Source organism: Canis lupus, chromosome 19 (genome assembly GCF_048164855.1).
Source record: "Canis lupus baileyi chromosome 19, mCanLup2.hap1, whole genome shotgun sequence".
In the NCBI taxonomy this organism is placed as follows: Eukaryota; Metazoa; Chordata; class Mammalia; order Carnivora; family Canidae; genus Canis; species Canis lupus.
The window spans coordinates 3,526,206-3,547,099 of record NC_132856.1 but is presented as its reverse complement, the minus strand read 5'-3'; the positions used below and the strand labels follow the sequence as shown (position 1 = coordinate 3,547,099).

The 20,894-nt window shown below is 40.2% G+C and overlaps 1 protein-coding gene across 9 annotated transcripts in view; it reads right to left on the bottom strand.

Moving 5' to 3' along the window:
- Positions 1-20,894, bottom strand: part of KBTBD12 (kelch repeat and BTB domain containing 12) — a 78,667-nt gene that overhangs the window by 27,513 nt on the left and 30,260 nt on the right. For 6 of the 9 annotated variants that reach the window (XM_072784882.1, XM_072784881.1, XM_072784885.1 and 3 more), the window contains one exon: positions 31-228. In XM_072784882.1, the coding sequence (XP_072640983.1) occupies positions 31-228 (198 nt within the window). Of the gene's footprint in view, positions 1-30; positions 229-2,652; positions 2,668-12,658; positions 12,742-20,894 lie in introns of those variants that run through there. The other 3 variants (XR_012011460.1, XM_072784887.1, XM_072784888.1) reach the window with 3 other exon arrangements.

Below are 20,894 nucleotides of genomic sequence, written 5' to 3'. Positions count from 1 at the left end.
GTTATAAAGCATTTAAAATTGAATCAATACCTGCTCCGTGGAATCCCCCGCAGACATAGAGCTTCCCATCTACTGTTCCTGCATTGGTAGAATTGGTTCGAAGGGAGAGTAGGGGACTTGGCATAGGTGGGCCCTCTCTCCAGAAGTCCCCGTCAGGGTTATAGATCTCCACCACATCAAGGCACTTTCGAACCTGGCCTTTGTCCCGACCTACACAGCCAATTCCACCTATAGAGAATGATAAACAGAAATGAGATGATCAAGAATTGCAACTTTTCTGTGGCAAGCACCCCCTTCCTCCAACAGTTTGTATCACATATTTATGGGCCTCTGACTTTTCTCTTTCTTGCCTGGTGCTACTTCTCTGATAATTTCTAAGCAATAGTGATGTCTGCTCTGTACTCCATACCCAAATTTAATATATTTTTTTTCCCAGAGTATTCTATCTTTTGTGCTTATGCATGAAGCTGATTCCACTGCAGGCTTTATGTTCTGAAACATCCAACTCCGGTTCACACAATGAGCCTCTAGGATAAGAATTTCACATTTGAATGTGAGGACAACTCAACCCTGACATCTGTCTTTCAGTTTTTTGTTAGCAATGATTTCGCCGACCTGCCAGTAGGGATGTGTCCTTCCTGTTCCTCATCATTGTAAGCCCGTCTCTTCCTCTTAAGCACTGTTTTTTTTTTTTTTTCTTAAAGATTTTATTTATTTATTCATGAGAGACAAAGAGAGAGAGAGAGGTAGAGACACAGAGGGAGAAGCAGGCTCCATGCAGGGAGCCCCATGTGGGACTCGATCCTTGAACCCTGGGATCACACCCTGAGCCAAAGGCAGATGCTCAACCACTGAGCCACCCAGGCATTCCTCTCTTAAGCATTGTTGCGTGAACTTTACCCCATTAAGAAAGGGCCATTCTTTGAAAAATTTCAGGTTTGAGGTCAAAGGAAGCCTCCAAACTGGGATGCCCAGTTCGTCTTCCATTTTTGGATGATATAGTTCATTCAACAGATATTCACTGGTTGCCGTTTTATCAAGGCAATGTGCTGAATGATAAGAAGTTTAGGAAGATGAATAAGGCATGTTTCTTGCCATTAAGAAATTAATTCGGTGGGGGCAACCTGGGTGGCTCAGTGGTTTAGCGCCTGCCTTCGGCCCAGGGTATGGTTCCGGAGACAGGGATCGAGTCCCACGTCAGGCTCCCTGCAGGGAGCCTGCTTCTCCCTCTGCCTGTGTCTCTGCCTCTCTCTCTCTGTCTCTCATGAATAAATAAATTAATTAATTAATTAAAAAAAAGAAATTAATTCGGTGGAAAAGGGTCATATATGTAAATAAATAGGCAACATGGTAACAGGTAACTTAAAAGAGAAAACAAATTAGCCTCGGAAGTCCAGAAACTATAACAGGTAACAGAAATATCATTTATATAACCATGATTTTAAGTAAAATTCTCCATGGGAAATGTAATTGCATAAGAATTTCTAATCCACTCTAATAAGAAACACACGTTTTAGGTGATCTTATTTGTTCTCTCTTCCGAAGTCTCACAGTGAAAGGTCTTAAGCATTGGGGCCATATTTTCTGACCTAAGGATGGCTCCTGAAGTAGAGGTGAAGTCCCTGGAAGGAGAGACATTTCTCTCATGGGTGACCTCCTTCCATCGCTGACCCAATCTGATGACCCTGCTCTGCATAGCCAATCTCTTCGCTATTGAGAGGGTCCTAGAGGATTCATTGCACTTGCCGCATGTTGAATGGGGCAAGGCTGTGTTGTTTGAAGCCACATCCAACACCTAAACTAAGCTGCTCTGATCTCTTGGCATTTATTGTGTGGACCATGTACTGAGAAATTAATCAGATACCGTCTCATGACATTTCTTGTTCCACTGTTACTTAACACCTGTTGTCCAACATTGTACCAGTCTGATGGTGTTTTCATCATTGCCAGTTTTTCATTCTTTCTTACCTACACAGGGTCTGACCCATTTGTGTGCCTGGAATGAATGAAAGAATGGGCAGTTTAACTCTCCCAATGCTTTCTCTGTCCAAGTGGATGTACCGTAAGCTCATTGAAGGCAAAGGCTGCTTTTCATATCTCTTATATCTCACACTGCCTCACACACAGTGCTCAATGAATTCAAGAAGATTGATGGGAACAGCTTATATTCACCATGGTTGGGACTTATGCCAGGCATAAGTGGTGATGTCAGAGGACTTCAGAGGAAGTCTTTTTATTTTCTCCCCCCTCTTTGCTGATGGAACCTGGCTGATTTCCTGTCTCAGCATGGATCCAAGGACTGAGGCTATCAACTCAGGAAGCTCTTAACTGCTTTCTCTTATCGGATTGGATAAATAATTTAGCCCATTTACAATGCCAAGTCTGAGCTGTGGTGTTTCAGAGGAGGGAACACACTGGCCTCAGTTAACTGCACAGCTCTGCTGTCCATGGCCATCTTTCAGTGTGGTAGCTAGAGGCTTTCTAGTCCAACAAAAAGTGGAATTTACTATTTGTGGGGCAAGACGGCTTTTAAGAAGAGGATTTATCACCAGCAGCTAAACCTGGCAAATACTCATCAGGTAAGAACAAGATGATTTAGTTACCTGCTCCCCAAAACCCAGGAGAGATATTCTTAGGCTGGATTATACTACAACCACTTTGGAAGACCTATTAACAAGCAGAAGCAAAAAGGTTAAATGCAAGTCACTGGGAGTCAGGCTGGGGCATGCCAAGTAACCAGCATTCTGAACATAACTTGGAAGTTTCAATAAAAGTCCATTAGAAAAGCTTCCCCAACATAATGCATATAAAGAATGGGTATTAATCTCTTGGTTTTTGAAATAATTAGAGCGCTTGCCATTTTTGTTTCTCTGTTACTAAGTGTATTTAATTATAATGTTTAGTCCTTACTCTGCTCTTTGAAACATGTGCCCTTTCTGTTTGGTTGGCAGACAGCGCACATGCTCCACTCGAGGGTGCCATGGCTGGCAGGGCATTGTCTCTGCTCCTGACCATTAACGCCTGAGTGCATTCTCCGTCGCACTTGGATGTAATCCCAACATCAAGTACACTTAGAGCGTCACTCTGTAACAGCAGACTAATGAGCTTAAACTGAAGGTGAATCCTGATTAGATAAATAATCAAATAAAAGTGTGATCTTTATTAATAAGTCAGCAGCAGCACTACAAGAGAATTCTTTTGATGAGAGAAATCTAGGGTAGGATCAGTACATCTTTAGAATTTCAATGAGATACCTCTATATCTTTAATTTATAAGCTATAAAAATCACTCAGCCTGACTTTTCTTTATTCACAATAGACCAATGAATAGAAATAATCTTTGCAATCAAACCAAAATCGACCTTGGATGCAAGCTATATACCTTAGGGGTTTTTTGGTGGGGGGGGGGTGAGGGAGGGAGAAAATTATAGGACATTGCCTCCCTCTCCTCGTTTTTGTTTCTACAAGGATGAAGACCTACTCTTTTTTTTTTTAATATATTTTTTAAGACCTTCTCTTCTTGTGTTTGGCTGCTATAGATTCTTTCCAGACTGTGGGTGTGCACACACAGGCAGCTGACTGAGGGTAGAGGTGAGGGCACTTCTCTGGTACCCTCCTAGGGCTCCCAGTCCACAGCATCCTGCTTACAATGGTATTGGCTTCCTGCTTCTGCCTGCTGGGCTGCCTTCAGGTGGCAGGCTTACTCTATTCTTCCCTGGGCTGGATCCAAAAGAGGAAGGGGATTGTGTCTTCGCTCTGAGAAGCCTCCAGAGTTACTTGACTTGCTAAAGAAGCTTTAGAAACAAGCTTTAGTAAGTATCTTTACTGTTGTAGTCTCCCTTGTGATACAGAAAAAGCAGGTGGGCTTTTGGAAACAGACAGACCCTGGTTCATATGCTTGTGTCATCATCACTTACTAACTTGGGTTCATATAATCTCTCTAAGCCTCAATTCCCTCAATCTGTAAATTAAAGATGATGATGCTATTTTCTTAAGTTGTGGCAAAGATGAAGTTATTACATAACTGTAATGAGACAAAAGGGTAAGGGGGTACTCACATTAGCTGTCTATCCTTTCACAAACATTATTGTGGGAATTTCTTTGTTCTTAGGTACTTTGTGTATACAAGGTAGCTAGCATGTAGTAGGTACTTCGCCATGTTAATTCGTCCTCCTGTATGTTCCAGACTGTTGGGTAAGTAAGCCAATGTTCACTGAAGTGGCTGAAATCTGACATTTGCTTAACTTTAATTTAACTATTTGCTAGGTTAATAGTTGATGGCTTACTGACTGTATGATCAAATCTCTCATAAAAGTTTCTTCTAAGGTTGCATAGAGACAACCAGAAGGTCAAAGGGCTGTCAATTAGGCCAAGCCTCCACCTCAGCCATCAGGTGGGGAGAAAAGCTCCCTGACAAGATTTAGAGGAATTCATTTGGTCATGAACATCTGAGAGAGGTGGAAGCTGTCAGGTGACATCCTAAAAAGCCAGAAAAGGATTTTGCAATCTGTAGGCTTCCGGGAGTGAAGCTGGCCTACCCATCTGAGTGGATGGGCTACTTTCTGACTTGCATGTCAAATGCAATCTAGCCACTACTAATATAATGCTTGTGACAATTTTGTTCTCACTTGAGTTGTCTGCTGAGTTTTTTCAATTCTCATTTTACAGTTCCCGATGTGGAGCCCAAGACCCTAGAAGACATGATCTTGTCCCTTTCTTAGTCTAACACAGGCATCTCAGGTATTTTCAGAAAAAAAGTCTTTGAGGACTGGGTTGAAAGCTTATCTGCTGTTTACAAAATTTCAGATGATGCTGTAAAAGGCCTTTCTGCCATTTATAAAATTCTGGGTGATGCTGGCACTGCTTGTCTACAGTGTGTCTTGGCTCACAGAACATAGGCTGAGAGTCCTCATTTATAATAAGGTTATTTCTCTTCACCTGCTAACCCTTTATTGTCCTTTGTCAGTTTTTTCTCACCAGACTAAGAAAATAATCATCTGTCTGCATATTATTCACTCCTCAAAACATATTACCCTGAAAATCAAATAAAAGGAAGACCAAGTTCCTTTTGTTAAAGCTTGATTTTGGAGGGAAAATCATGTGTTTGAAACATTTTACATTTCCACTGTGGAATTTCCAAGTGGAAATGTAGGCGGCTGAATAGTAAGTTCTGGCACTGAGCCCTTGGGTGCCAAATAATCTGCAGTTACAAAATTGCTGTCCCATCTGATTCTGAATGGCCCCTGGGCTTTATGTCTTGACCTAGTATTGGGTATCAGTGTATTTCAACATGTGAGTGAAGTCTGGCCTCACTGTGTCAGTTCTTTCAGGCCCTGGGCCTGTCTTTCCCTCATTCCTTCCCTGTTCCTCTTCACTAGCTTGTTCTGCAGGCCCTGGCAGGTCTGAAGGCTGAGCTCATATAGGGAGAACAAGGGAGAGCCTGAGAAAAGAGGGTAGGAGCAAGCTTAGGGGATGACCTAGAGATGTTACAACAAGCCACAGGTGACAAGTCACAGGTACTCAGCTTCATATGAATATATCACCACTATCCAACTTGATTTAGCACCCTCCATATCTGTCACCCAATTCTGTTGGTTGCACCTCCTCAACACTTCTCATGTCTATCCCTTCCTTGAAAGGTATACAAGACCCAGCCACTGACTGGAGCTTCACCTTTCCTCTCACACACTCCACTACTGTATGCTTCAGGCATGTGGAACTACTTGCAGTTCCCCAATCAGATGAGGCTATTCAGCTCCTGGCCTTTGCATAGGCTGGTCTCTGCCTAGAATGGCCTCTCCTCCTCCTCTACTTCATAAACTCCTACTTCTCTTTTAAGGCTCAGTTCAACAGTCATCATCAAGAAATCTTTCATGTCTAGGGGTGCTTGGGTGGTTCAGTTAGTAGACTATGTGACTCGATCCCAGGGTTGTGAATTTTTTTTTTAAAAGATTTTATTTATTTATTCATGAGAGAGAGAGAGAGAGAGAGAGGCAGAGACACAGGCAGAGGAAGAAGCAGGCCCCATGCAGGAAGCCCAATGCAGGACTCGATCCAGGGTCTCCAGGATCACACCCCGGGCCGAAGGCAGCATTAAACCACAGAGCCACCCAGGGATCCCCAGGGTTGTGAATTTAAGCCCCATTTTGGATGTAGAGATTACTTAAAAATTAAAAAATCTTTTAAAAAAAGAAATCTTTCATGTCTCTCTACACAAAACTAGCCATTCCTTTCTTTAGGCTTCCACTGTCCTTTAGACAGAAATCAGATTCCTATAAAATATATTGTTCTTATTTATCTTTGTTTGTCTCCCTGTTAGATTAGATTGTAAATCTCATGAGGGCAGAATAGTGTCTAATTCAAATCTGTGTCCTCAACATTTTTTATAAATAAAAAAATAAAAATAAAAATAAAAATAAAAAATAAAAATAAAAATTTAATTATATGCATACATGGATCACCTCCTCACCCTTACCCTCTCTCTTTTTCTTACACTTTTTTGTCAAACCAAAAATTGACGACTGGCTTCCCAGAACGTGGCAAGCACTGAGTCCAAAGAGCTGAAAACTCACTTCCTGTTGTTTAATAAAAGTCATCTTCTTAAGGATATAGGGATGTTGGCCCAGGTATTGGGAAAAATTGTTGGTTTGTAAGTCTGTTGTTGGGCTCATCTCTTCCCCCAGGTTGGTCTGCCTAAAGAATCAGTAACTTCTCTTAACCTGGGCTGGTCCTAACCAGACACAGGTCAACACTCTGCTAGTACTTCTCTAAAGGGGCCTGTGAGAACTATGAATCCAAATATATTCCACAGCTGAAAAATGTAGACACACAGGAAAAAATCCTTGAAGGCAAGGTATGCATCATTATATTCTCTGAGGTGATAAGTATAATGTCTATTTCCAAAGGATCTTAACAACATGTATTGACTATTAATCTTTGGCATATTTATCTCATGTAAATAAAATGATTTGCAGAAAGCCATAATTTTGTGCTAATTTCCATATTTACCCAAGAACTAGTAGAGAAAGAGTGATAAAAAATGATCACATCTATTAATTAGGATAAATTAGTTGAAGATAACACATTCTATTCTTTTATGATGTTTTAAAACATATGTTATTCTCTGCCTTAGTTAATTGAAGATACCAAATGTAATTAAACACTTTCTTAAGGATTCAGGAGTAACAATAAGACCTGTTGTCACAATATATCATAGATATATAGCTGACTCCATACATCAGTCTGTGTGAAAACAGACGTAAAATTTACTTTCTTGAACAAATGCTTGCTCTTGGTGTGACTTTTAGCAATTTATCTCTTTTCATAGGAACAAAGCATAGAATGTAGTTGCATAATCCTTTGGCTGTGGAATACCATGCTTTTCTGCAAACATATACCAGTAAGTCAGTGGATAAGATAACATTCTCTAAAGATATTTCTCATTCATTTTCAAGATCATTATCATCACTGTTCATCAAGCTCTTTCATTGTAAAAGCTTCCAACTTTAACTTCAGAATAGAAAGCACTCTAAACTTCTAGTTAATTTTAAGCAGTGTACATTTTGGATATCCACTTTGTGTTTGCACTAGGAATCAGAATACCTTTAAGATTCTTTTTTTTTTTTTTTTTTTGTCCTTAAGACACAGTCTACTGGGAAACCATATGGCAAATATGAAACCATAAGTAATATAGCATTAGAATGATATGCAGATTAAATAAAGTACAATTTCTAACTGATGGTCATAATGAAATGTGGGACTGCCAACTCTCCATGAACTTTTAGGATATCAATGGTAAAAATTACTATAGCTAAGTTGAAATTTGGGAGTCATAAGAAGTCTTTGGTCTCTTAGAGTACTTATTTCAGGGCTCTCTTTTGAGAGTGCCAGATAATCAAGGTTAAAATCCTTCATGTGGGCAGCCTGGGTGGCTCAGCGGTTTAGTGCCACCTCCAGCCCAGGGCCTGATCCCAGAGACCCAGGATCGAGTCCTGTATTGGGCTTCCTGCATGGAGCCTGCTTCTTCCTCTGCCTATGTCTCTGCCTCTCTCTGTGTGTGTCTTTCATGAATAAATAAATAAAAATCTTAAAAAAAAAAAAAAAAACAGTATGTGGCCCTTAAAAAAAAATCCTTCATACGGGGGCACCTGGGTGGCTCAGCCAGTTAAGCATCCAACTCTTGATTTCAGCTCAGGTCATGATCTCATGGGTCATGAGGTCAAGCCCAAAGTGGGCTCTTCGCTCAGCATGGAGTCTGCTTGAGATTCTCTCCCTTTCCCTCTGTTCCTCCTCCTGCTGGTATGCTCTCTCTTTCTTTCAAATAAACTTTTAAAAATCTTTAAAAAAAAATCCTTCACATGATTTACTGGAAATACATTTCATGGACACCCACAAAAAAAAGAGGACAAGCCATTCAGTCTAGTTCAAAGCCACCTGAACTGATGAATCTCTAAATCCAAGCCTTTTCTCTAAGAAAGATGGCATTAGGAATACCTCACTTGACATCTTTGGCCATTGTAAAAGCATAGTGCTTTTTTTTGTCCAGCATGAACTTAAGAAATGTCTATCTAAGTTCAGAACACTTCTGGAATTTGATCAGACCACATTTGATAGCCTGCTCTGATAATTTGTGAATTTGGGATACTTTGACTGAATAAACTTGCCATCCTCCTAGAGTACCTGACTATCCAGTGCCGCCCAGGGGAAGGGAGGTTGTCTCATTCATCTCTGCATTCCCTCTAAGAGCTGGCCTGGTGCTTTGCTTGTGCCATGAATGTGTAGTAAATATTCTGGGCATATCATCCCTCCACCTCTTCACTGTCTTCACCATTATTTGTATTTCTCAAAGTGCAGTCCTATGATTACTCATACCACAACTGCCAGGATGCTTCCTATAATTTAGATTCCTAAGTTCCACCTACTCAGAGTTTTCCAAAGGTGAGGGCCAGGGAGCTTCCACTTTTAATAAACAACAGAGGTAATTTAAGAAACACTTAAAAAGTTGCTTAGAGTTTTATAAAAAAAAAAAAAAAGATAAAGGCAAAATCTTGCCATAATGAAACTTCTTTCATCTCATACATTCACCTCTAGAGAGTGATCTTTGAAGTGCATTTACTCTTGTAATTGGAACCTTCTGTGTGATGTCCCTTTCTGTCATCCTCAGTGGCACTCCAGCTGAGAAGCAGATCACAGTGTGACTGCTTTGGTATGCCAGTGAAGCTCAGAGTGGTCTCCTGGAGAAAGTGACACCAATGGTTTGGGGCATCAGCTGTGTGGGAAGACTTCTTGTTGGCTGGCTCCCCAGACAGAGAAATGAAAAGTCCTACTTTAAAAAATTACCCATAGTACCTGTAACTCTGATTATTTCTGTGGCTTTTTATAGGGTAGCAGAACAGGATAGGCTACAGAGATGAGAGACATCATTTCAGTAAAGCAATATTTACCAACATTCTATCACAGAAGCCAGGTCCTGGGCTGGCTCTTGGAAGGGACACAGACACGAAAGAGACAAGACGTCTTCCCCTAGGTGGTCTGAGTTTAGTGTGAGGAGGGCAGTGACAGACTCAGAGTAGTGTGCTGCAGGGAACCAGTGCAATTAACCCTGACCCAGTGGTGACACAATCACCAAGGTCATTTTTTGCTGGATGTTGATGGGTGTGTAGGAGTTAGCTAAACAGATAAGAGGCATTAAAAGCAGAGGGAGGAGAGTAATCAAAGGTACAGAATGGAGTTGTGTGCAGTTAATGACTGTCAGTTCCTGTGGCTGGAACTGGGGTTTAGGTTTCATGGGGTTGGGAGGGAAGAAGATGAGGAGATGAGGCTACATAGGCAGGCTGGGGCCAGGTTGGGAAAGGTCTAAATATTTCCACAAACAGATATTGGTGCTCATTTTCTACATTTGATTTTCCTGACCTATCAAGCTGAAGCAACTTCTGAATACAATTTGACTTTTTAATAACACTTGCTAGAAATCCATATTTATGAGTATCCATTGTCATTTCTGAAGCAAGCATAATTAATTCAAAAGCATAACTAATAGTAGGAGATCTAAAATATTTGCTAGTTTATTTCACAAAAGCTTTTTTCCAAAGAGAACCCCTGGTACCATATTTAAAATCAAAATTTTTTTGTAATACCAATACTCAACAAGAGCTCATGACTAGGGTTTAATAAGATAGAACCCAGAAAGTTCAATTTTTCTTAAAACTTTACTAATAGGAGTCTGCATTTAATTCATCTCCTTCATTATTACTCATAAAAATATGATTTTAAACCTTGAAAACAAGGAGTTAACATTTTTTTTCTCACAGTACTGGGATGTATTAACCTAAATTTTTTAAGCTACCTATTTAAAAGACTGTTTTTGAAGATTAGGATATATTTTGGGTTAAAGTAGCTTAACTATCTTCTTGTAATGAGCTTTCACAGTACAAATGACAAAAGATTGCCCTTAAAAAATCAAGCATTTAAAAATGCATGGCTTTCCACAGCACCCACTGGTCTCTTCCCCGAGAGTTTCAGTTGGTTCTGCCATTGAACCCATGACCTCTCCTTCCTGCACGTCCCAGTGAAAATGGCTACACTCTTGAGAGAGCCCTCAGAAAAAAAAGAAAATCAGTTTTAAGTACCTGGGTTTTCAATAGAGTGTCATTTACTCATAAGGCTTATATAGGCTCTTTAATTTTTTTTTTTTTTTTTGATAGTCACAGAGAGAGAGAGAGAGAGGCAGAGACACAGGCAGAGGGAGAAGCAGGCTCCATGCACCGGGAGCCTGATGTGGGATTTGATCCCGGGTCTCCAGGATCGCGCCCTGGGCCAAAGGCAGGCGCCAAACCGCTGCGCCACCCAGGGATCCCTATATAGGCTCTTTAAATTCTTTTAAGCTCTCCAAGAAGTTGTGCAACAGAAGAGCCTACTACAGTATGGAAAACTCATAATATAGACACGTAACTGAGTGAACAGTGGAATCACTTAAGCAAACAATCAAGCTGTATCTTTTCCTGTATTTTTATGTTAAGAAGGCACTTGTTAACTTCCGAGGAAAAACTATCCAATATCCGGCTAACATGCCTCTTGGTTAGTTTGCCATAATCCCAGGAGTCATTTTCATATAAATTCATTATCTGTGCCAAGACACTTTTCAAAGACATTTCCGCAGGAATTTGGCACAGATGTTAACTGAAGCTAATATTCTAACACCTTGACTGTGGGACCCAGGAAATTTAACAAAAATCCCCTACCCCTGGACAAGCAGAGCAGGACTGATTCCATTTTGTGCTACACCTGCCACCTCCTGTATGATCCCCACATGACCTGCTTATTGTTTAAGGCGCTGCCCCACCCTAGTCAAGCCGCTGGGCACACCCTAATCAGAATCGGCTCATAACAATGTAACCCCGCCTTGTGCCCGCCAAAACTGCGAGCCGATTCTGACCAAAGTAATAGGCCAGCTCAAGTGGATACTATAGGGTAAGATGTAATTCAATCAGCCACCTGCGTGTGGACTGACATGACTGTGCAACTATCTGCGTATCCCATGGGCCACTGGCCCCTATAAAGCTGCTACGCCTCTTAGTCTCCGGGGCCAAGTCCCTGCTCCGCTGTGTCGGGTATACTTGGACCCAAGCTTGAGCTTGTAAATAAACCCTCGTGTGTTTGCATCGGTGTTGGCTCCTTGGTGGTTTCTCGGATTCACAATCTTGGGCACAACATTGACAACTCATATCAAACCTCAAGGGTCAGCCGTGGCTACAGGGTCCAGTAGTTCAAATGGAAAGAACACATTCCAGACTATATTTCCAAGAGTTCCTCACATGAAAATGTGTATCTTTTCTGCACAGAAAGGCAGGCTGTGTGAGCGTGCAGTATGTTATTAGTGCATGTTTACAATGGGAGGGAAAAGAAAAAAGTGGATGGGCTGAACATTTTCAAAGAGCTTTAGTAAGAGCAGTAGAACTGGATACACAGCCATTGGGGATCTTAAACTGAGGTTCTCCAGACAACCCCCACCTCCACCCCGCAGTCCCAGAAGCATTTACTGGATGGGGCATCCTTAGACTGAGGAGACCATCAGAAGAGGATTCTGATAGAACCACTGTCATTCTTTTCATTGTGTAATTTTATCCTTTACCCCTTTGGTCATGTTTTTTCTCTTTACTGGTTTACTAAGGGCTGACGACCATCCTCACTTTTCTTTTCTTTTCTTTTTTTTTAAGATTTTATTTATTTATTCACAAGAGACACAGAGAGAGAGAGAGGCAGAGACACAGGCAGAGGGAGAAGCAGGCTCCATGCAAGGATCCCAATGTGGGACTTGATCCCGGGACTCCAGGATCACGCCCTGGGCCAAACAAAGGCAGGTGGTAAACCGCTGAGCCACCCAGGGATCCCCCATCCTCACTTTTCAATTTGCCTCTCCTAAACCCTTGCCTGTGCAGCTAATTTGAAGTATGGTATAGAGATATGTCAAACTGATGTGACCAATAACGACACAATACAAAAATGGAAAAAATATCCCTGCACTGAGAGAGAACAATTTTCTTGAGATTGTTTAAAAAAAAAAGAATAGCCCACAAAAAATACAGACTCAAAATGGTGTAATTTACAACAAGTTCTCACACCATTGCTTACTACATAACCTAATTGCAGTTTCAACCTACCCCAGAAATGTGGTCTTAACTGGTCAGTCAGGAAATTTTCAATCCGTGCCCGCCAAGTCTGCACCTGAGCCCTCTCCAGCGCCCTAGGAAAGATGAGGTCATCTGCATGATCAGACACCTTGCTTTTCCTCTTGGAAAGCAGCCTTGCCTAGAATAATCTTTTCTTTTTGCTAATAACTTTCTTGCCCCTACCCTCTGTCTATAGCAATTTTTCATTTTGTACAACTCCTTGGAGCATCTCGCTACTTGCTGGATGAGGTGTGCTGCCCGATTCATGAACTGTTAAATAAAGCCAATTAGATCTTCAGATTTGCTTGGTTGGATTTTGTTATTTAACAGGATATAATAGTGACTGTTCATCACAAGCCCTAGAGACAATATACCTCCAGGTCCAGTAGAGTTGCTCATGAATCCATTGTAGTGCTCAGGTTCTTTTTTTTCTTTGTAGGAGCCAGGCTCTTTGATGCCAACCCAGGACCAGGACCAATTGTTCTATCAGTCAATTAGTTAGACCAGGTGTTGGACTCTCTAATACTCTCTGGGGGCTGTGTCTTCTTATAGAGTCTGAAGGGATAAAACCCTTCTCATGCTGGTGGGACAGATTCCTGAGGATAACAATTCCACCCCCAGGTGCTGCTCAACTCAGGTCATCCTTGAAAAATTATCCCTTGCTTTGGCTGATATACAAAATAGTAAACCAGTTAAAATTCCTTTGCCCAAATAACTATGGAAATTTGGCACAGCCTTTGATTTTTCCATTGCTAACTCAAAAGATTCTCTGCTATTGTTGATACTTCATTTTGTACCTAGATTAATACCACAGAGGGGAATAGAACAATTTCTATCTTTATAAAAAGAAGAGGCAAACTATTAAGGAAGACTCAGGGAACTGCTGGGCTTTATTTTGATGATGAGACCTGGAAAAGTCCAGAGAGTGCCATCAGAGTGCCCTCCACTCCCTTCTTGTGATACTTTGTTATACTTGTATATCACACAGCTTGATTTATTTCTCCAGAGTCTTAAATCTACAAGGCCACTGTCCTAACAGATGTTTCAACAAATGACTTGAAGACAAAAGCAGGATGAACTCATGCTAATCGACAAGCAAATTAAAAATCAGACCCACAGGGCACCTGGGTAGCTCAGGGGTTGAGCGCCTGCCTTTGGCTCAGGGCGCGATCCCGGGGTCACAGGATGGAGTCCCACATCGGGCTTCCTGCAGGGAGCCTGATTCTCCCTCTGCCTGTGTCTCTGCCTCTCTGTGTGTCTCTCATGAATAAATAAATAAAATCTTTAAAAAAAGAAAAAAAGAAAAATAAAAAAATAATTTACTTATATTCATGAGAAACACAGAGAGAGGCAGAGACACAGGCAGAGGGAGAAGCAGGCTCCCTGCAGGAAGCCCGATATGGGACTTGATCCTGGGTCTCCAGGATCAAGCCCTGGGCCAAAGGTGGTGCTAAACCGCTGAGTCACCCGGGCTGCCCTAAAATCTTTATTTTTTTATTTTTATTTTTAATAATAAATTTATTTTTTATTGGTGTTCAATTTACCAACATACAGAATAACACCCAGTGCTCATCCCGTCAAGTGCCCCCCTCAGTGCCTGTCACCCATTCACCCCCACCCCCCCACCCTCCTCCCCTTCCACCACCCCTAGTTCGTTTCCCAGAGTTAGGAGTCTTTATGTTCTGTCTCCCTTTCTGATATTTCCCACACATTTCTTCTCCCTTCCCTTATTGCCCTAAAATCTTTAAAAGCAAAACAAAACAAAAGCAGGACAAACTCATGCTAATCCTCATGCTAATCAACAAGCAAATTAAAAATCAGGCCCACAAGTAAAACCTTGTCTTCAAGAAGAATCAACAATAGTGGAGAGCATCTGAACAAACCCAATGGTGTCTCCTGTTGCTTAGGTTAATAAAAGACTAGAAGGGGAAAATGAGAATACATCAAAGTTCCACACTCCTAGGAAAAGCCTAGTTGTTCTATAGACATGGTAACAGATCAATATCAGAAGTAGTTTTCAACCTGATTAATCAATCAATGACAACTTGCTTCAGTGAATGTGTTTCTAGAACCAGTCAGATGGAGCTGCAGACTCTGAAAGGGAGCCAATTGGCAGCTGATTCGCTCCACTGACTCCTCTATTAAGACTGACTTGACCCATCCCTGCCTCAATAATGAATACAAACCACACTTCTAAAGTTGACAGCAACCTACTTTCTTTGTACCAAACACTAAACTGTCCACAGCCCTAACTTTGCTCAGAGTGTCTCTGACCAGTTAACCATTCCTACATGTAAGTAAGAAATATTCTTGTCCACATGTTCCTTCTGGGCATAGAGTGTGTCTTTCATTTCTAGATCCTCAGCACTAAGCCCAGGGTCTGACATATCATATGGCCAATAAGTATTTGTTGAATCAAATTATAGTATAAGAAAATACAGTATCTCTACAATGAAAATTATTAGTCTATCTGACATCAGTATTACTCAATTGAACCTTGACTGCTTACCTTACCTTCTACTAAATTATTATTCCCCTCAATTCAGAAAGGCCAAATTTTGCTCATTTTCATTCATCTAGTTCCTAAGAACTGTTTTTTATTCCTAAGGCTCTCAATGCTTCTTCTTCCCCACTAGCCCAGGCCCTGCTACCTCCTTCGTCCCACTTTCCTCACTGCAAATTTTAAATTTCTACACCATATTTTCTTTCCTTACTATGTGTGTTTCCTGTTTCCCCTACCCCTTTACAACTTTCTTAGCTCAGTGCATGTTTTGTTCTTTTAATTTTTAAAAATTTTATTGTGGTAAGAATACTTGACATGAGATCTATTCTCAACACATTTTTCAATGTACAATGACTCTAGATACAATGTTGTACAGTAGCTCTCTATACCATATTCATCTTGCTGAGACTTTATGCCCATTGATTAAAAACCCCCACTTCCACCTCCCCCAGTCCTTAGCAACACCATTCCACTTTTGATTCTGTGAATTTTACTTTTAGACACTCAGATGAGTGAAAGCATGCCATTTTTGTCTTTCTGTGACCAGCTTATTTCACTTAGCATAATATCCTCAAGGTTCATCCATATTTTTGCATATTACAGAATTTCCTTCTTTTTTTTAAGGATGAAGTATTCCATTGCATATACATGCTACATTTTGTCCGTTCATCTGTCAATGAACCCTTGGGTTGTTTTCACACCTTGGCTATTTGAATAGTGCTTCAATGAACATGGGAGTGCTAATATTTCTTTGAGATTCTAATTTCAAATATTTGGATAAATACCCTTCTGGGGTATTGGATCACATAGTATTCCTATTTTTAATTTTTTGAGGAGCCCCTGTACTATTTTCCATAGTGACTACACTATTTTGCATTCTTACTAACAGCATGCAAGTGTTCCGATTACTTCACATCCTTGCAAACACTTATCTACATGCAAAAAAATTGCAGTTGAACCGTTATCTCAAAAACCAACTCAAAATGGATGACAGACTTAAATATAAGACATAAAACTATAAAACTCTAGAAGAATACTTAGGAGAAAAGCTTCATGATACTGGTTTTACAATGGTTCCATGGATATAACACCAAAAGCACGGACGACAGAAACAAAAATAAACAAATGGGACTACATCAAACTATAAGTTTCTGCACAACAAAGGAAATAATTAACAGAGTGAAAAGGCATGCTATGGAATGGGAGGAAATATTTGCAAACCATATGTCTGATAAGGGGTTTGTAATTCTAATTTTTATTCATATTGCCAATATTACTATAAGTTTAGGCAGCAATAAACAAAATTTAAAAACTACAAATATAACAAAAATCACATTATGTTCTTATCCAAACACAACAGGTTAAACTATAAAGCCAATTCTTAAATTCTCATGCTAAAAGGGAAGAAAGCATAGATAACAAAACTCACATTTTACCCAAGCCGTAATTTAGCTACTGCCCTGGCAAACCACTTATAAAAGTTATTATGTCAGATGGCAAAATGAGCTAATTTGAGTTTTCAGCTCCTTTCCTTTCTCTGGTTAAACCATCCAGCTCATACATCAATTGTGCAGTGACTAAAATGCAGGTAATGGAAAGAAGCAGAGACCTTGCTTGCTTCAGTCTCTAAAGAGTGAGAATTTCTTCAAAGACCCAGTTAGAATTTTAACCTCAAACATTCAACCATTCTGTTTCTCAACTTGGATTTTGTGAGAAGGCCCTACGGATCCCGTTAATTCAGGACTTATAGACAAGATGTCATGACCTTGGCTAGAGTATGTGAGTTTCTGCTTTATCTCATTCTCCCAGTTATGAAAAAACCTCACAGAAATTACATGCTTACATATTGGTTAACCAGATTTCCCAAGTCAGCCTCCGTAGAGAGGGTCTAGCTCATGATTTTTGGCAAGAGATAAGGAAATAGTGAAACCTTAAAGCCCTAATCTTGAAGGCAGAGAGTTGCAGGGCCAGCACCATCTAATATATAACTCAGTGGGGTTACTGACCCCCACCCTCGGCTGACTCAAGGTAGAGACAGAACCAAGTACTTCCCTAAGGGCCTCTGTAAATGCCTGATGATGGCTACTGAAGCAGCCTTCATTGAATGGCAGGATCGAAATCAGTAACTGTGCTATAAGGAAGGTAGAAAGTAAGGCTTTATTGCCAGATGACTAGTATGCATTTAATGACTGTAAATTTGAATAAGGTACTTAGCCTGAGATCTTATTCTTTCCCTTTTTTCCCTTTATAAAATCATAAAACAAACATATCATACAAAAAGAATTGTGTCTAAAAAATGAAGTACAGCAATCATTTTTCCATTTCTTGGTAAGATGTAGTAGTAGGTCTAGGCAGGCTAGTGACCCTAAGCAACTAGAGAAAAATGGGTAGGTTGAAAAAAAATCACATTTTAATAGATGTTAGAGAGGTGTGGAAATAATAAGGATCAAATGAACTAAAATTCCAGAGAAGAAAGAGCCCTTTCTGGGTCATTATCTGAACCTGGGATATGTGCTAATTCTGGATCAAGGCAAAGAACTGGACTGGACACAGGCAGAGGGACTCTAGTGAGGGAAGGATAAACTGGGCAGGGGGTGGGGGGAGTTGTGTGGGGCTGGTGTGACAGACTGAGAACTAGAGGATCTGCAAAGAGGAACTTCCCACCTGTGGTCAGTTTTTTACTCAAAAATGCTGAGTTATCGAGGCAATTTGGGATTCTGGGCCAAATAGTTTTAATGGTCAGAGGAAAATCTCCCAGAGTTTCATGGCATGCAGAAGACCAAAACTGATTAAAGTGAGGGGTCCTGCCACAAACCAAGAGAGCTCTCTCTTTTGAGATATTGTCAAGTTTTGAAGCTGTTCAGGAAGGCTAATGAGCAAAGCTAAAAATAATCTGAAGGGAAGAACTGAATCCCTACAGTCTTTCAGGAGAGAGGGCATGAGATCCATGAAGTTCTCAGTCCAAAGCCTAAAAGAACCATGACCAGGGAACAGGGACAAACAACAGGTATACTGAGTGTTACCCAGCCCTGGCCCAGCTCAACCCTTGACTGGATTGAAGTGACTAGTCCCTTGCTCTGTCTTACCAATAAAAGGCAGAATCTTCTCTGGTGGAAGGACAGCACTGGGAACCTTTTTGGTGTTTTCCCATTGTTCAGCATATAATGAAAAACTACTAGACATGTGAGTAGGCAGAGAAATAGGACTAGGAAAAAAAACATTAATAGAAGCAGACTCATCAATTATCCAAATATTGGAATTAGCAGGCCAATAAAATAACTGATTAATGGGATAAAATAGAGGAAAAGATGGACAAAGAGGAATGAAAAAAATTAGAGAAATTCACCAAAGAATTGGAATCTATGAAAAAAAAATACAGTGCATGTTCTGGAAACAAAAAAAAATCACATCTGAAAATTAGAACTGATGGGGTAGTTAACAGCAGTTTGGACACAGAAGATGGGATAAGTGAATCTGAAGATAGCTCAGTAAAAAATATTCAATCTGAAGTATAGGAAGAAAAACATATGAGAGGAGAGTCAAGATAAGATCATGTCCTACATCTAAAGGTCTAACATATAGCTAATTAGAGTCTCACAGAAAGAAAGAAGGGAGAGAATAAAGTAGAAGCAATATTCAATAAGATAACAGCCGAAGACTTCCCCCATACTGATGAAAACATCAATCTATAAATTCCAAAAGCTCAGTCAACACCAAACAGAACAAAACCAAAGATATCACACTTGGGACTCCTGGGTGGCTCAGCAGTTGTGTCTGCCTTTGGCTCAGGGCATGATCCCGGGGTCAAGTTCCACATCGGGCTTCTTGCAGGGAGCCTGCTTCTCCCTCTGCTATGTCTCTCTCTCTCTCTCTCTCTCTCTCTTTCTTTCTGTGTGTGTCTCTCAGAAATAAATAAATAAAATCTTTTTTAAAAAAATCACACTTAAGCAGATCTTATTGAAATTGCTGAAAACAAAGGTGAAGAGAAAGTCTTAAAGGAAAGTCTTCAAGGACCCACAATAAGGCTATGGGTTTTTAAACAGAAACTATGAAAGTCAGATGCAACAGACTGTCATATTTAAAGTGCTAAAAGGAAAATATGCTACCAACCTAGAATTCTATAACCAGCAAAAAATTTGCTTCAAAAACGAAGACAAAATAAAGCCACTTGCAGACAGTCAAAAGTTAAGAGAATTCATTACCAGCAGTCTTACACTAACAGATATATTAAAGACAATTCCTTATTCTTTACTTACTTATCTAAAACCAATTAACATACAATGTATTATTAGTTTCAGAGGTAGAGGTCAGCAATTCATCATTTGCATATAACACCCAGTGCTCATTCCATTACGTGCTCTCCTTAATGCTCATCACTCAGTTACCCCATGCCCCCCCACCTCCCATCCAGTAACCCTCAGTTTGTTTCCTAGAGTTAAGAGTCTCTTATGGTTTATCTTCCTCGATTTCTTCCTATTTTATTTTTCCCTCCCTTCCCCTATGTTCATTTATTTCTTAAATATGAGTGAATGAGTGAAAAATCATGATATTTGTCTTTCTCTGATTGACTTACTTCATTTAGCCTAATACCTTTTAGTTTGTCCATGTTGTTGCAAATGGTAAGATTTCATCCTTTCTGATGGCTGAGTAATATTCCAATATATGTACACACACACACATATCACATCTTCTTTATCCATTCATCTGTTGATGGATACCTGGGCTCTTTCCTACTTTGGCTATTGTGAACATTGCTGCTATAAACAGTGAGGTGTCTGTGCTCCTTTGAGTCACTATGTTTGCATCCTTTGCATAAATACCTAGTAGTGTAATTGCTGGGTCATAGGGCAGCTCTATTTTTAATTTCTTGAGGAACCTCCATACCATTTTCCTGAGTGGCTGCACGAGTTTGCATTCCTACCAACAATGTAAGGGGGTTCCACTTTCCCTGCATCGATGCCAACATCTGTCATATCCTGACTTGTTAATTTTAGGCATTCTGACTGGTATGAGGTGGCATCTCATTGTGGTTTTGATTTGGACTCTGTATTCCATTCCATAGATCGATTGATCGATCTATCATCTTTGTGCAAATGCCACACAGTCTTTTTAGCTTTATAGAAAACCTTACAGGGATCCCTGGGTGGCGCAGTGGTTTAGCACCTGCCTTTGGCCCAGGGCGCGATCCTGGAGACCGGGGATCGAATCCCACGTCGGGCTCCCGGTGCATGTGCACGGAGCCTGCTTCTCCCTCTGCCTGTGTCTCTGCCTCTCTCTCTCTCTCTCTGTGTGACTATCATAAATAAATAAAAATTAAAAAAAAAAGAAAAAAAAGAAAACCTTACAATCAGTATGATTCTTTCAACTTTATTCTTTTCCAAAATGGTTTTAGCTACTCTAGTTTGTCTTCCCATATAAATCTTAGACCAGATTGTCTATAGCTACAAAAGAATTCTTGGCATTTTGATTGGCATCACATTAAGTTTATAGATCAATTTGGAGAGAAATGACATTTTCCTAGTTTGAGTCTTCCAATCCTCTTTGATTTCATCAGTATTTTATAATTTTATCATTTTGGTCTTCTACATGTTTTGTTAGATTTATTTATTTTTTTTTAAGTGTTTTGTTAGATTTATATATAAATACTTCATTTTCTTTGGAGCAATTGCAAATAGTTTTAATTTTTTGTACTTTGCTAATGCATAGCAATAAGATGGACCTTTT